The 18,028-nt window shown below is 35.1% G+C and overlaps 1 protein-coding gene across 9 annotated transcripts in view; it reads right to left on the reverse strand.

Moving 5' to 3' along the window:
- Positions 1 to 3,872: 3,872 nt before the first annotated feature.
- ths (thisbe) overlaps positions 3,873 to 18,028 on the reverse strand; it is a 481,670-nt gene continuing 467,514 nt past the window's right edge. For all 9 annotated transcript variants that reach the window (XM_067771239.1, XM_067771235.1, XM_067771236.1 and 6 more), the window contains one exon: positions 3,873 to 14,488. In XM_067771239.1, the coding sequence (XP_067627340.1) occupies positions 11,201 to 14,488 (3,288 nt within the window). In that variant the 3' untranslated portion in view covers positions 3,873 to 11,200. The remainder of the gene's footprint in view (positions 14,489 to 18,028) is intronic.

The following is an 18,028-nucleotide window of genomic DNA, read 5'->3' on the forward strand; positions in this document are numbered from 1 at the left end:
AAAATATTAACAAATCATGGCGTAAAACAAGTATTTGAAATCATTTGAAGTAGTGTTAGTGAAGATATAAGTGGTTAGTTGTGTAATGCGGATACATGTTTTATAATACTCTATATATATTTTTGAGGCAGCAAATTAATAATTTACAATATTCAAAACTTTTTCAAGTTATATTTTGATGCATATTTCTTACTCAGTGTTACGCTATATTTAATATGTATGTATATATTTTTGTTAATTAAATTGTTACTTACTTACATATAGCGTTTTAATTACATAATATTTTATTTTTTATTTTTTATTCGTTCATATTCATACTCTATAAATTGTTTAAAGTAATTTCTATAAATATTAGAAGCCTTACGTAATTAGTAGTTAACTGAAGTGTGAATTATTTAATTATCTTTTTCGTTATTTCTGCTTATTTATTTTTTTTAATTATACTTTTTTGCTTACATTTTAAAAGAGTAAATCATTTTTATTTAAGTAAATATAATTGAGTTACTTATTGGCCGGTAAAAATATATATCAGTTTTATTTATCTTTGAGCTTAAGGCCTATTTTTATAAATAAAACACTTGATTTTGTGTTAAATTATTTAATTTATTCGATATTTCGACCTTAGTCTAAGGTCATCATCAGGACTGCAAGAAACAATACAAAAACACTAATAAATTTATCAAATATTAACATTTTTGACATAAGTCATTTTCACATATAAACAACATATAAAAAATATAGATATATTTAACATAAATCATCAGCACAACTTACGTTTTAAGCAATGCTTTAAAGACTAAAATGCGAAAACAAAATAAATTAAGGAATAGCCGACGAATCAAACAAAGAGTGTGCATAAACAAATGAAGTCCCGTAATTGTAAACAAAAATTTTATAAAAACAATAATACATTAAGCGGCGAAAAAACAGCATGCAGAAAAATTGATCACAGCAGTGTAGTGTTGTTGTTGGGAGAGCTCAAGAGTGGCTTTTGTGCTTTATTATTAGGTTGCGGTAGGCGTAGGCACAGTGTTCAGTCACCAATACAAGGAATCCGATACACTACGTCAGATTTTTCCTCTTTAGCTATGGGATCTTTCAGTTTGCTGAATACTTTTTTTAATGGGTTGCTGTAGGTAAAGGCTAGCTGCACCGTTTCCTTGTCATACAGTTTGGAATTTTTGATCCTCTCCGAGAGCCCAGGGACATAAGTAACCGATTTATAAATTTTTGCAGTTTGATTTTCCCTATTACTATCTTTATCACGCCTCGAGTAAAATTCGTATATAAGTTTGTAGATTAATTTCGTGGGGAAATCATTATTTTCTAGGGTATCCTTAATGATATTGATGTTTTTGTTGTGGTACAATGTGTCGCTGATGGAGAGAACACGCCTCACAAAATTTTTGGCAGTGTTAATTTTTATATTTCTAGCATGCTGCGAGTAGAAGTTAATCAATCTTCCAGATGTTGTGGGTTTTTTGTACCAGTCTATTGTTAATCGGTTATCTCTCTTAATTATTAGGGTATCCAAAAAAGGTATTTTTCCGTCCTTTTCTATTTCGATCGTAAACTTAATGGATTTATGATACCCGTTGAGTAGATTTAACAATTTGTCTGTGTCCTCTGTATAGTAAAAACAGCCATAGTAAAAACAGAGGACACAGACAAATTGTTAAATCTACTCAACGGGTATCATAAATCCATTAAGTTTACGATCGAAATAGAAAAGGACGGAAAAATACCTTTTTTGGATACCCTAATAATTAAGAGAGATAACCGATTAACAATAGACTGGTACAAAAAACCCACAACATCTGGAAGATTGATTAACTTCTACTCGCAGCATGCTAGAAATATAAAAATTAACACTGCCAAAAATTTTGTGAGGCGTGTTCTCTCCATCAGCGACACATTGTACCACAACAAAAACATCAATATCATTAAGGATACCCTAGAAAATAATGATTTCCCCACGAAATTAATCTACAAACTTATATACGAATTTTACTCGAGGCGTGATAAAGATAGAATAGGGAAAATCAAACTGCAAAAATTTATAAATCGGTTACTTATGTCCCTGGGCTCTCGGAGAGGATCAAAAATTCCAAACTGTATGACAAGGAAACGGTGCAGCTAGCCTTTACCTACAGCAACCCATTAAAAAAAGTATTCAGCAAACTGAAAGATCCCATAGCTAAAGAGGAAAAATCTGACGTAGTGTATCGGATTCCTTGTATTGGTGACGGGTCCCACATATGCGAGAAAGTATATGTGGGTACTACAAAATCTAAACTCAAGACAAGGATATCCGCTCACAAATCAAATATAAAATTAAGGAATAATTTTTCTGATAATAAAACGGCATTAACAGCACATTGTAAAGACACAGGCCACTACCCGGATTTTGAGAACGTCACCATTTTAGAAGAGGAGAAAAATTATAATAAACGCTTCACGTTAGAAATGCTACACATAGTTGACACCCCTAATAATAAACGTATGAATTTTAAGGCAGACACTGAACACTGTGCCTACGCCTACCGCAACCTAATAATAAAGCACAAAAGCCACTCTTGAGCTCTCCCAACAACAACACTACACTGCTGTGATCAATTTTTCTGCATGCTGTTTTTTCGCCGCTTAATGTATTATTGTTTTTATAAAATTTTTGTTTACAATTACGGGACTTCATTTGTTTATGCACACTCTTTGTTTGATTCGTCGGCTATTCCTTAATTTATTTTGTTTTCGCATTTTAGTCTTTAAAGCATTGCTTAAAACGTAAGTTGTGCTGATGATTTATGTTAAATATATCTATATTTTTTATATGTTGTTTATATGTGAAAATGACTTATGTCAAAAATGTTAATATTTGATAAATTTATTAGTGTTTTTGTATTGTTTCTTGCAGTCCTGATGATGACCTTAGACTAAGGTCGAAATATCGAATAAATTAAATAATTTAACACAAAATCAAGTGTTTTATTTATAAAAATAGGCCTTAAGCTCAAAGTTAAGTAAATATATTTATGTGAGTGTAATTAGAAAATTAATTACATTTGCAGTACAGCTGAAAGAAAAAAGTAAAAAAGAGAATAAAACTAATTAAATAAAAAAATACTAAGTTTTTATTCGCTATTTTTATATATAAAATGTATAAATTGGGTTAGCCAGTTTAAGCGTCACAAATTATAGTGACCAATGTTTTGAACTGAGCGGGTTAAGGGGCTTAGAATATATGGGGTATTCTATCCCATTTCGACCAATTTTGAACCCGACCCATTTAGAATTGGCTGAAAGTTTTTCTTATTTTTCTACCTTACGAAAGACGTTTTTCAGAATTTTTTCAAATGTTTTCATCCAACTCAAAAAAAGTTATGAATTTTTTAAAAAACACCGTTTTTGTTTTCAAAATGCTATAACTTTTTCAAAAATTGACCGTTTGGGATCTTTTTTTTTAAATTTTTTTTTAAATGTACTTTTCGGAAAAAATACAAAAAAATTTTTAAAGTTTTTTTTTAAATTTTTCAGTTTTTCGAGATTTTTCGAATTTGGCCATTTTTGTTTTTTTTCATAAAAAACTTCAATCAATTCTGTAATCATCCCTACTAATCCCGGAGTGGGCCGAATTTTTTATATTTTTGTTTATTTAATTGAAAAAAAAAATTTTTAAAATAATAAAATTTTAAAATTAAAAATAAAATTTTTTTTTATCAATTTCATTTATATAACAAAAAAATGTAATAAAATGATTTTTAAGTATTCTTTTCATAAAAAAAAAATTTATTTTTGGAAATTTTTTTTTTTCAATTAAATAAAAAAAAATATAAAAAAAATCGGCCCACTCCGGGATTAGTGGGGATGATTGCAGAATTGATTGAAGTTTTTTATGAGAAAAAAAAAAAATAAAATGGCGAAATTCGAAAAATCTTGCAAACTGAAAAATTAAAAAAAAAAACTTTAAAATTTTTTTTGTATTTTTTCCGAAAAGTAAATTTAAAAACAAATTAAAAAAAAAAAGATCCCAAACGGTCAATTTTTGAAAAAGTTATAGCATTTTGAAAACAAATACGGTGTTTTTTTTTAAAATTCATAACTTTTTTTGAGTTGGATGAAAAAATTTGAAAAAATTCTGAAAAACGTCTTTCGTAAGCTAGAAAAAGAAGAAACACTTTCAGCCAATTCTAAAGGTTTCGGGTTCAAAATTGGCCGAAATGGGATGGAATACCCCATATATATCCGCGGCAGGTATGCCTGTCGTAATAGTCGACTAAAATACCCAAATTGATTCAAGGGGTTGTGTAGCGCAACCACTTCAAGGGGTTGCTAGCGCAATATTTAGCTGCCGCCGGAAAACCCCATTAACATCGATAGAACTCCCCAAGGCCTTCGGGGAGTGTCCTTGTCGCTACGAAAAAAAAAAGTTTTTTGTTGAGTAGGAGCAACAACAGCTTACTATGACAGTTGGTTGTTACTGCAAAGCGGGAATTGAGCATTTCCTTTTATATGCTTTAAGCTTTATTAGCGAGTAATTTTTTAAGTTTTTATTTTATAAAGTGTTTGGGGAAATATTGAAACAACTTGACATCAGGACGGACAAGGCGACAGCTGAAAATCTCCTCCAAAGCCTTTTATATCATGAGTGGGGCTCGAAACCGCAATTCTGCGCTTATCGACCTATTTACGAATATGCTCTGGCAAAGCAGCGTCTTGTTAGACAACTTTTCCCAATTGCCTTCTGGTGTATATATTGGCTTTGTATGTGTGTTATTGCTTGTAACGAAAGCTATGCATTTGTTTCTGGCAATAACTAGCCATAAATCGCCTCTATTATTGTTAAGCAAGGAGTATCCTATTGCGTTATGTAAGAAAACATTTTTAAAGCAATTTTTTTATTGTTTGATTACAAAATTTGTAGTAATAATCAAGGTTTTAAAATCCATTGACTTTAGTACTATGGGGCAATTTCTGCTTTCAATATCGTTTTAATACAGTTTAGCCTCTTCTTGTGCAGTGGGCTTACTCAAGCACATGATAACTGGTACATTTCTTTGTCACCGCGTTGCTCTTCAACAAGGCCCACAGTCCTTCGGATTTGCAGTTTGGGAATTATAAAGCCGTTTTGCGTACAAACAACAGCAATTGCAAAAAATTTGGCAATATGGCGCAGCGCTCTCTTCCGCCTAACTTCGATTGCCTAACCCTGTACATTTTAGTAGCTGCTTATTTTTTTTAACATTCAAAGTGCGCATATTCCTTCTGTAATAAATTTTTCATATGTATATATTTACTTTTACGTTAAATATTTTCTTATTTTTTTTTTAGCGGTGACTCATTTTATCATTTTTAGTTATTTGGTTTCCTCTTAAATTTTTTCCTGCAACTTTTAGCATAATTGTGTTAATTTGTGTTTTATTTTATAATTATTTCCTAGTTAATTTCATTGCTTCGCATGGTGTTCTATACAAATTATTATGTTCCTAGTATATGTGTAAATGTATGTATATACATATTTTGAGTCTCTTAGTTTTGAATTTTCTGTTTTTAAAGAAATGAAAATTATTGTTTTATCTATGTAGTAATAAATATTTACTGTTGGAGTAGAAAGAATATCGATTGCTGAGTGAAATATCGCCCTATCTCGAATGACATTTCTAAAAATTAAATATTAAATAACGCCCTATCTCAGGTTTATTTCAGTAACGCCCTCTCTGAGCGTGAATTTAATATATTTTGATGTTAGATAGGGCGTTCAAGAAAAAAGTCTGTGACAGGGTGTTCTTTAGCCGAATTCTGAGATGATATTTTTTGAAAAAATTCCTGAAATATATCCAAAGATGGAACGTTAACGAATTGGCTGCCGGGTGGGCGATTTTCCACTCAGCAATCGATATATATCTGGGTTATTTTATTACCTTTCGGTTTTTTTTTTAATTTTTAATATTTCTCTATACTTCTAGTTTTTATTACATAAGTAATCAAAAAGTAAGATTTTTTTTAGCTCTGGATCAGTTTTATTGATTTTAGTTTGCTCAAAATAAAAAAAACTTATTTTGTTGCTAAGGAAACTGTTTAATTCAAACCGACGTTATTTGAGAACTCTGAAGAAGATACCATCCATCTTCCGGCCTAGAAATCATAATAATACATTTTTCGCAAACCGACGATATTGCAGTGAACAAGACTGCTTTAAAAGACCACTACGCCTCACTGGACCGAAGCACAAAATTGTTTCCGCGTCAGTCGGTCCAGTAGAATGTGGTGCTAGTACCGGAGCGTACCGGTTTCACACTGGAAAAGAACTCCTTATATCCCTAAAACTCCTCACACTTTCGAGGAGTTATTTTGCGGTTAAAGCATAAATTGATTGAGCATAGTCGTGCTGCTTAAAAATAGACTTTAATTGGACTGCGGAACTGTGAAGTCCCCTCATCACGAATTTCTAGTGCAGCCATAACAGTAACGCTTTTAGTTCAGATCTTACCTAAAATTGGACTAACATATCCGCTGTAGATTCTTGATACAAATGCTACGAGTAATTTTCATAATAATAATAAGTAATTGAATATCTGGAACTGCGGCCGCTTAAGAGCTGTTGAAAAATTCTCTACTCCAACTCAACTCTCATATCCAGCTTGGAGTAAAACGTTAATTCATTCACTAAGCTACTGCTCCAAACGGTCTCTACACCTCAATACTTCCTTTCAAAGGAATGCACTGCGACCTGTAGGTCTATTGCACCGTCATTCCCTTTAAAGCACCTCTTCTAAGCCCAGCTTCCTGAGAAATTCTATAGTGGTGCTCGGTGCATTAGTGGATATAAGTGCCTACTTTCTAATCTCATCGATCCTTGGACCTTCTCTCCACTGTTTCATCCTCGCTGTCACAGAACCTTTGCATTTATAGCCTGCAGTGACATGTAAGTATGTAGAGCTGCTTTTTGGGAGTTTAAATATCGATTTAAACTGCTTTGTGCTCTATCTTCCTATGTGCCTTTGCCCGACCAGTCCTGGACTTTCACGCCAGTGTTGTTCTTTGAGGAATGCCTTTTCTTACCTGCGCTTCTGTTATTGTGTGTGACCCTATCGTCATGTTTGGCTCAGGCCCTATGGGCCTTTTGACCGCTGTATTTCTGGATCATTTACATCCATCCCTCTGTGGTCCCGTACTCAAGTTCATCGCACGGTTTTAACTTTTTTCTGTTCCCTTCAGAGAGTTTTCATGGCAGCTCTCTGTACAGAATAATCATTTAGTGGCGACCTTGCAGGTGAACTCCTTTCATTAAAAACTCTACAACAAACTTTTTTCATTGGTCAGTCTGGTTCAAAGAAGATACAAAGTATGAAGTTACCCATTATGTAATTCACGAATTACCCAGTCTAAGGGTACTTTTGTAACTCATATGTAAGTCATTTCGTACTTGATTCATCAGGAGTTGATTATTTCAAACCGTTACGTTTAATCTGAGGATACAGCGCATTTCTGTTGATAGCCTCATATAGAGTTTGATATAATAGTATCGTTACTCATACTAGCTTGTTAATTTGTTGGTCGTTCGATTTTTAAGTGTATTTTTTTATCGAATGGCGCAAGTTTTTTTTTTTTTGATTTTTTGCCGGGCCAATATTTGAAATATTTTTGGCACAAAAAGTTTAGAAGTCGGTTTCTTATTAGGAATAAACAGTTTTACTTTTTCATCTAAGCATTTTGGTGTTGTTTTGCATCTTTTTCAGGGAATCTGTAAAATATACTAAACACCTTGAAGAAGGTGCGAAATAGCACCAAAACGCCTAGAGGCAAAGGAATAATGTTGCATTAGCCATGAATGGGAAAGCTGACGCAAGGCTCATACATTTTTTTGTTGATTTAATTTTTGTGGCCGTTAAGTATAAATGAATAAAAATTACATTTAAAACAAATACTAGTATGCTTTTCGTCTAATTATGATTGCAATTTTTAAATTTTATATAATATGTCTCCTATATTTTGAAAAAGCTTAAATTCTTTTTTTTTTTGTGGTTTAATTCTAAATTACAATAATATTCAAATATTTTTCTATTGGCTTATATATACGTATGAACGCTGCTTTATTGCTAGGAAATTTATGAATCGCATGGTATGCAATGAAAGTTTACTATGCAACGATGCAAGGCAATTTGCGCCTGATCATGAACTGCCCTAATGTATACGCTTGAATTTTTTATTCGAGTCCTTAGTATGGAAATATCTTTATCTTTTTATCAATTGCTTCAAATAAGTAAATTTCGTTTTGGTACGAGTAAATAAGATAATATGCACTCTGTAGCTGCGTATTGTTGCATTTTCATAATCTACAATTAATTTTTATATGTTTTTGTTCTTTTAGTTATCTTGTTCGCAGAAAAAAAAATCTTGTATACATTTCACATTTTTTTTTAAATAGTTATTTCATTTTATTGACATTTGGAAGTTTTACTGTGTGCGATTAAGTTGACAAAGTTTTCGTTATTCAGTTTATATTCTACTGCTTTTTTCGTTTTTTTTTTAAGTATAACTATTAATTTTGAATTTTTTTTTTAATTAGGCCCTTTGTGTAATCATCGTGCACGTTTTAGTGTTTTCTATGTTTTCTTTTACATTTAATTCCTATTTTCGTATGAGATTTTTTTTGCATATATCAAAAAGCACATTTATTAGAATAATTTTTGACAACAATTTTGTGCCATATTTCTTTTTTACATAATTTTCGCAGATTTAGTTTAATTTTGTTGTTCTCTCTGTTTTTTTATATTTTTATTTCTTTCTATATCGCATATGCCACTTCAACGCATATCAGCTGTTTATTGTCTTATTTCTTTTACTCTTTTTACATTCTGCAACAAAGTTAGTTTTTTATTTATTTATGCAATTTTTAAAATTGTTTTAATCAGCCTGTTCAAAAAAAAAAAAAAAAACAATTCAGTTTTGCATGGAATGCAGTGGCTGTTTTATGCGAAATCATGATTTTTATGTATTTATCTTGCCAAACTTGTATTTTGGTGTTTTTTTTTATGCATGCGTGCGTTGGTGCGATTACTGTGTGTATTTTGTCAGCTGCTGGTGGTTTTTCTGAAGTGTAATTTATTGCCGTAATTACAAATTTTGCTATATAGTTGTATGTTTGTTCTTTTTGTTTTAAATACAATATCTATAAGATATAATAAATTATGCAACACCTACTTTTAACTATTTCACTTATTTTTATAATTACTTATCTCAGTAAAAATCTTGATCAGCAACTCTTGAATATATAAAGCCAGACATTTTTATAATCTTCTCGTTTGATAGCTTTGTGATGTTATTATTTGGAGCTTTGAGCTTTCGTGATGGTCAAGTTTTTCTGCATTCAAGTCTCCTATTTGAAGTCCTTGCAACTACTCAATCTAGGTCTTTAAGTTTCTTGCTTTTTAAGCGCTCATTTATTGCCGAAGCTTTCCATATTAACTTAAACGGATTTTGAACAGATAGAACTTTCATAATAAATATGAAAATGATTAGCAAATAGCCAGATCGGAAGCTTTTTAAAAGCTCTTCTGTGTTGAAGTTCAACTAAACAGTTTCTACCTTTAAACATATTTCTTCCTAAGCTTTCACTTTTTGCTGTAGCTTTTGTTAATAATTCCCTCGAAATTTAGATAGATAGAGCTTTTTAACAATGCATTTTCAAATTATTAGCAAATAACTGACTTGAATCTTTGTTAAAGATTTTCTGTAATTTGTCTCTTGTTTTGAGATCGAGACCTTGCAGAAGCCCCTCTGGTGTATAAGATTTTCTGCATTTTAATCTGCTGCTTTAACATCCTTTCGACTACTTAGTTTAGGTCTTTAAATTTCTTGCCTTTTAAGTCTTCATTTCTTGCTGAAGATTTTCTTTATAACTTACACGAATTTTTGAACAGATAGAGCTTTCATAATGAGAATGAAAATTATAAGCAAATGGCTAGGTCGAAAGCTTTGCAAAAGCTCTTCTGCATATTAAACTTCTATGTTGAAGTGCATATAAACAGTTTCGACTTTTAAACTAATTTTTTAGTAAGCTTCCACTTTTTGCCGGAGATTTCGTTAATTACTCACTCGAAACTTAGATTAGAGCTTTCACAGTGAGTTTACAAATTATTAACAAATAATTGACTTGGATCTTTGTTAACGATTTTCTCTAATTTATCTCTTGTTTTGAGGTTCTTGCCACTAACTAGTTTCGTTGTTTACTCTGCTTTCCTTCAAGGATTTCCCGAGGAATATAAAAATAATAAGCAAATAGCCAGATTCGAAACTTCGTGAACGCACTTCTGATCTTAGAGCTTTTCTGCATTTTAATCTGCTGTTTTGAAGTGCTTGTAACTACTCAATAAAGGTTTTTAAGCTCCTCTTCTTCAAAACCTTAATTTCTTGTTGAAGCTTTCATTAACAGCTCACGCGGCTAAGTAAATAGAAATTTCACACTGAAATTGAAAATTACTCGCAAATAGTTTAAACCTTCGCAAAACCTCTTCTTAATTTTAGGATCCTATTTTAAAGTCCTTGGAACTGCTGCTTGTTTGCTAACACTTCATGTTGTGCTTATTTCATTTACAACTCAATAAGTTTAGTTGCAAGGATTTCAAAATAGGCTTTAAAAAAATTATATAGGTAGGAGACCTTTTGCGAAGCTTGCGGATTACCTTTTTTTCTAACAATTTTTATTCTCATAGTGAAAGCTGAAAAATTTATTGAGTTGTAAATGAAATAAGCACAACATGAAGTGTTAGCAAACAAGTCTCAGTATTTAAACTGCATATTTGGTATGGTAAGCTTTCGTTTATGACTAACAAAATTTTTTTCGAGAAGCTCAACATTTTTTGAAATGCTTAAATAGCTTTGTTTTCAACCTCATGATTTCTGGTGTGTTTTAAAAGATTAGCATAGTTTAAGGCATGAGCCAATTTCTAAAAGTTTCGGAGTAAATTATGAAATCGTTTTTAGGAGAAAGCTGCTGAAAGTTCCTTAACCACAGCTTCTGAAAGCACTTCGAGCAAGGCTTTTGAAAACTCTTTAACCAAAGCTTTAGTGCAAATCGCTTTTACGTGAAAATTTTTTAAAGCTCTTCAACCAAAACTTTAATGCAAAAGCTTAGCTGCGCAAGAGCTTCGTTCTTCAATTTGTCTGCTAGATGTATTTTTCAAGCGTTATAAGCTTTCGACTACGCAGGACGCCTTGCATGTTTTTGTCTCAACGCCATCATACGCTTACGTTCTTTATTTATTTTAACCTTAGCCAGTCGTATGGACTCGGGCAGTATCGCTGTTGCCGAGGTCGGCAAATAGCCGCTAACAATCGTTAGTCGACTATTGCGTGTCACATCTGTATTCGCGCGCTCTGTCGAATATTGTTCCGCCGTTTCGCTTGATTCCTCCAACAAATCCGGATAAACGCTGATATTATCGATGTTATCGATATCTATATCACCAGCATTGTTGCGCACGTAGGTCAGCTGATGGAACGGGGTTGCTAGTAGCTTTTGCGTTGAGATGCGTATCGATTTTTTTGTGGTTACACCTGGTGCTGCTGCAAACGTCGTAGTAGATGTTGCGGCACTGGTGGTTGGTGGCGCTGCTACTGTAGAAGTGGATGTAGTAAGAAACGTTGTTGCTGTTGGTGATGTTTGAGACAAGTGATTGGTGTTGCCATCAAAGTATTGTGTTTGTGGGTTATTGTCAAGCACTGCAATTGATTTGTTGCGCAGCAGTTGTTGTAGTGCGTAGGTAGGTTGCGTATAAGTTGTTGTAGTTATCGTTGCAGCCGTTGTATTAGACATTGCAGTTGTTGAGTTGTAGCGCTTTACATCCACAGCGCCCGCTTTTGTACTTATAGCGCGCACTGTTGTTGCCACTGTGCTGCTGTACGCTTGTGTTGTTGCTTTCGCGGATATTGCAAATAACTTGTTGTTGTGTGAACGCGATTTGCTGGCTTGTCGCTGTGAATTGCCTTCGGTTAAGTATTTTTTGCTATGACTAAGGCTTGTGGATTCGCTAGTTAGCAACGCTTGCAGCGGTTGTTGTGACACCACTTCAGCAGTTTTGGTGTTGTCGGTTTTGCGATTATGTAGCCTACGCTTGCCCGCATTTTTGTGCTTGCGACCGCGCTTATGCCAACCAATTTCACTGCTAGCGGTGAGCGGTATTTCATCAAAACCTTTGTCCCAAAAATAGTTGCCGCTATGATTCATATGTTGCTGCCACCATTCGGCACGCTCACTTTCAGCAATTTCTGTCGTTGTCGCTTCAGTTGCTGCACTCGCCTTTTCCGTTACGATTTCTTCTGAGTATTCATCACCATGCTGTGGCTTCCAAGCATATTTATTGTTTTGCCTGCTATTCGTTGCAAGCAATTGATTGTAGAAAAGTGTGGCAATGCTGGCTGCGATACTTGAAGGCTTCTTTGGCTTGCGTTTAACGTTAGCGCTTTTAGAACGATCATGCATTGTTGGCGCTATGCCAGAAATATCTGTTAAGGAATCGGTCAAGCCAATACTGGTGCTGCCGCTGGTAAAGCTGCCGCTTTCCGCTGCGATTTCACTGGAGGTAGAGTTCATTGTTTCATTCGAGTAAGCATCGTCAGCGGCAGTCACATTGTCGGCGTCAATTGAAATAGATGTTCGTGTAACACGTTCAGTTTCAATTGTTGCTTTAGGCGTTGCCAACATTGTTTCTGCAACATCACTGTCGATTGTCGAACCTATTGTTGCTGGTGACCAACTATGATCGCTGTTTTCGAAAAATGTTGTTAAAGTGGGCATCAAAGATTGCTCTTCCGACACCGATGCCGCTCCATGTAATGTTGTTGTAAGGTATTGTTGTGGTTGGGAATTAATACTGTTTAATTGTGCGCCTATGGCCAATGTGGTCTCTGACGTTAAGTTTTCATCATCAATTTCGGACACAAATGTTGCGTTGAAAGCGTCAACTTCACCAAAGTCCTCGCTCGTGAAATCGGTGATGTTGGTGTAATCTATTGTTGGTGTAAGCGAGGATAAGTCATCACCAACGTCTTTTGTTGACAGAGAATACGCATGCGTAGACGCGTGAGATATGCCATATGAAAAATCAGATGACGACAATGATGGCAACAAAGATGACGCCGAAGTTTGCGCTTCAGGCGTTTCCTCGGCGAATGTTGCCAATGAAGATAGCCACTCGCCGCTGTAGTCGCTATAGCTTGTTGACGTTGATATGCTGCTGCCGTTATCTTTTTGCACCTGCGTTGACGAGGCTGTAAACTCCGCAGGCGTTGGTGATTCGCTCAACATCCAAGACGGCAGAGTTGGTAACGCTGCGCTATGATAAGTTTGTTGTTCTTTGACTCCAAGTTGCTGGGAGCGCAGTGACATTTGTTGTTGTTGCTTTTTATGCTTTCGCCCCTTTCTTCGTCGACCTTTACGCTTATTAGCTATTGTTGTAGATTTCATAGTTATTGTTGTTGCTGTTGCTACTTTCTCAGCAACATCTGAGAGATTTATGGCCCGCTGTTGTTGCTCCAACTCATGCGTGTTGTTGTGTTGCTTGCTCTTGTTGCTACCTCTTGGAATATTGTTGTATGCAACTTGCGCTGTTGTTGGCGCTGATGGTTGAGCTATTTTTGTTGTTGTGTTTGTAGTTGGACTAGTTATTTTGCCGCTGCGCGTACGCTGTTGCTGTCGTTGATGTGGCCGTCGTTTTTGTTTGTGTTCATGTTGCTGGCGGCGTGCAATCAAATTCGGATCGTTGTGATGATGACGCACTTGATGTTGTTGGTGGTGGCGCACGTGTTCGCGTGTACGGCTTTTATTATTGTTGTTGTTGCTATTATTGCTATGGTTATTGTGATGTTTTTGATGGCTTAAAACTACTTGCTGTTGATTATTACTATCTAAACTACTATTGTTGCTATTGTTGTTGCTTAAATTGCTACTATGGCCTTTAGTGTACTCTTCGTTTTGGTTATTGTTGCTATTATTTCTATTGTTGTTATTATTGTTATTTTTATTTTTGCTATTATTATTACTGTTGTTGTTGTATATGCCATTCACGCGCTTGTTTTTATTGTTGCTATGATTTCGATGCGCTGCTGTTGCTGTCGCCGTCGCTGTTGCTGCTGCCGAAAGCGCAGCTCGTTGCGTTGACATTCGTGCTGAGGCTCCTGATGTTGTATGTGTGGCTGTTGTTGTTGTTGCTGCTGCTCTGTGTGGTTGTGATGTGCTAATGCCATTGTTATTGTTGTTGTTTTTGGTGCTTTTCGATTTTGGTGCTAAATAATTCGTATGCTGATGGAAAAATTGATCGGCCTGTATCTTCGTGAATAGATAGCAGGCGTCGTTGACATTCTTTTTCGGGCCGACTGCTTTACCTCGATGCGTGAAGCCGACACGTCGCTGCAGATCGACTACGGAACGAAACACGAAATAACCGTGTACGATGGTTTCGTTGAAGTAGCAGGTGTCGCGCAGTTCTTTCTGTAAAAAAAGTAAGAAGAGACAAGTTAATACGGAGTAGTCGAAAGTCTTGGTGATACTTAGAAGTAATTTATGTCAGGCATAGGGTTACTAGCAACCATGCTTAACCAACGAACCGATATCATTTCGTTACGATAATTATCGTTAATAAACGAAACAAAGTCATTTCGTGACGTTAAGAACGTCAAATTAACGAAATGATTTTGTTTCGTTTTCGAAATCAAATCGTTTATGTTGATTATTAATTTCAAACTATGCTGGCAAAGCTGATTGATGGCGGAGTCATTAAAGGTGAAAGCATTAGCCACGCTGATTGCAACTTTTCTCATGAATTTTGACAGTACGAACATTTCTTAGAGTATTTTTGACATTACCACCAACGAATTACACAAACAAATTACATGGAGTTTGTGTGTGTATGTCCGCTCGCTGTTCCCACCTTACGGCTTCACCATGGCTATAGCATTGCCAACACAATTCAAACATAAAAGGAGATACAATTTATCTTGATAATTTTTTTATCGATAATATTTCGAAGTGTTTCAACCGAAACGGTGGAAATTTTTTGATAAACGATTAGCTTAACGTTAAGGTGCATCCCTGGTTACTAGCAACCAAAAACGCAGTTTTGGCGTAGGGCTACTGTCAACAACATTCACCAAGCTAAGGCAATTTCACGGGTTTGAAGGACCTTTAAGCCTTCTTTTCGAAACAGTTTAGGGTTAATTTAAGGGCCAGGTCAGCTCCTGTTAAAAGGGCGCATATGGGAACTTCCCTCACTTCCACTCAGAGAAAATTTCGAGTGTGTTCGATCGTGTCCATGAGAAACTTGGGGTCGCCAGAGCCTCGCCTGCTAAATATGTGTATGATACATTTATATTTGTAACAGGATTCCCCTTGCATAGGTGAGGTTGACAATTGGGTTGTGGAAGCTTTGACGCTATAATGCTTTGTATTGCGCTGATCAACTCTTTGAATCCTACAAAAATGTGGACCATCTTGTTTGCAGTCTTGGACACAGGCAGAGATAATGATGAATCGATTTCTGGGTTCGATAGTCGTTGGAACGAGTTTGCTCTGATTAGTATAACTAAATCGCAATCGTATGCGACTACCCTCGTTCCCTTTGTTGTAAAGATTGCCTGAATTTCATTAGCATACAGATAGTACGCCTTCTGAAAAGTATTCTGTGTATTCATTCTTCATAGCGAAGTTGCGTATAAAGTTACGTTGACGTTCGTAATACTGACGTCCTTACTCCGCCTTCGGTTCCATGTCGTGCAATTGTCCTGCATATACATATGCGTAACTGAATTCACCCTCCACGACACGTTGTAAGGACCATTTTAGAATTATACTCAAAACGTTTCAGAGAACTATTAACATTTATAAGTGGACGTGTTTATATTGGGCCAAGGTCTACGTGCAAAGCAATAGCAACAGGAATAAAAGCCAAACTCAACTTAAGCATGCGTATGCTACTTCAATTAACATTAGATTTAATATCTAATATGCAGTTCCGAATGGTCACCTAACAATCGTAAAATGATCCTGAACTGAACACGACAAAGCTTAGAAATAATCCGGAAGTCATACCGAACGGATCTCGAAAAACGATAACATAATCGAATAGAGAAGGAAAGATATGCCAAAAATCAGTTTTGGTCTCGTCGTATACTACTAGGCTTAGATAGATATGTGGTGTGAGGATAAGCATTGCGATCTATTGGTCTATTGTGCCCTTAGGCTTAGTTTTGCTGATGAAAAAATTTACTCGTATTCTCTTCTATTTCGAGAGTGATCTCAATCCGACGTAAGTCTCATATACTCCTTTGAAAGAAGAACAACGTTGATAAACTCTATGTAAAGCATGAAATACTCCTCTAATAGATGAAATTATCCTTTTTTCTCATTTCACCAATTTATTTGCTTATCAGCTTTTCAAATTCCAGCTTCTTTCTAATCCACTCAACATTCCAACCAACTAGCACTCTAAACTTTCCCATCACACTGATTATTGTTTACATATAAAATTTAATGTGAGTAGACAGCGACAGAAAAATATTCTAAACATTCATGCTGCCAGCGTCAATCATTTGTTACAAGCGTGTCTTGTTTGACTGTTGGCATTATAAAAGTGTTTGCGCATGCGCAACACATTTCTTCGCACTTGTCACACGTACCTTGGTGTTCACACGCTACTCACATGCTCAATTGCTTTTGGCACGACTTCAAATTGCTCGAATTCAAGCAGCACGGAAGCAAATGCAACAACAATTACCTACAACAGAAAACTTGCTGTTATCATTTATTGTAAACAGATGTGAGTAATTTATTACAAACGGAATACCAAAATTACTTTCGTGGCAAGGAAGTCGCTTGAAATACTGACAAAGTGTTGTTATTAAACAACTTAAGCAAACTGAATACGTTTATATGCATATATCTATATACATACGTATTCATACTTACGTATTTCGTTTAACGTATTCATAAATAAACTTAAAGGCAACCCAAACAAAAATTTGAATTTTTGTAGTGAATATGAGCGGAAGTGTTTTTAAATTTATGGAGTGTAAGCGAAATGGTTGGCGGTTACTGTGATAACGCAGGTGGCGGGGTTGTTTCAGCAGCGAAATCTGGAGCAAAACTACCTTTCGCCGTATCAGGAGAGTCAACAGTTTATCGTATTAATCAACTTTTATCGGTATCTGTTCAATAAAAATTTATGAGTCTTCGGTAACGTTGCCATGGGTATCAAAGTGATAATTCGTTAATAACAAATCGAAAACACGCCGATTTCAAAATAACTTGTCCATAACAAATCACCAGTTCGATTTCCTGACAATAACCTCTGAAGATAGGATTGAGGACTCCTTCATCTCTGTACCACAAACTGAAAAAAGTTCGAGAAGTTATTCTGTCGAAGGATATGCGCTTTTCCTGACTATAGTTACAGGCGTATCTCAGTCTACAATCTTTGATATTGTAACGAATTTACTGCAAATCCTCTTATTTGCAACCTTCTGCTAAGTTCGAATCACTAAACTGCTGAATAAATAACTCCAATATTTAATAATGCAAAATGGCCTTTATTAAAGTACTTCACAATAACACTGATACTTCACAACCAATAGCTTGCTTAAATGAAACTGATTGTCGCGCCTCCACTGTTGCCGCCTTTTATATTGTCTGGTTTCCTCGTTGCATAGTTCTAGGCTTTTCCAGAATTTACTTAGTTACTGCTATATAACTAAAACTACTGATGCACGTGTATGTGTGAACACAATTGTAATTGCATACTTTCGGGAGTATCTCAGATTTATGCTTGTGGTTGTGCGTTGCTTCTCCGCTGCGTGTATGTACATATGTGCAGACATAATGATTGGTATCCCTTAGTGCTGCTAATATTCGTTACACTGCCCTCCACCTAAGTGGAGTTGATCATCTCTAAGCCGATGCTAAGCAGTGACTTGCATGCACATCAATAATTCAATCATTATGTCTGCACATATGTACATACACGCAGCGGAGAAGCAA

This window comes from Eurosta solidaginis, chromosome 3 (genome assembly GCF_040869045.1).
Source record: "Eurosta solidaginis isolate ZX-2024a chromosome 3, ASM4086904v1, whole genome shotgun sequence".
Taxonomy (NCBI): Eukaryota; Metazoa; Arthropoda; class Insecta; order Diptera; family Tephritidae; genus Eurosta; species Eurosta solidaginis.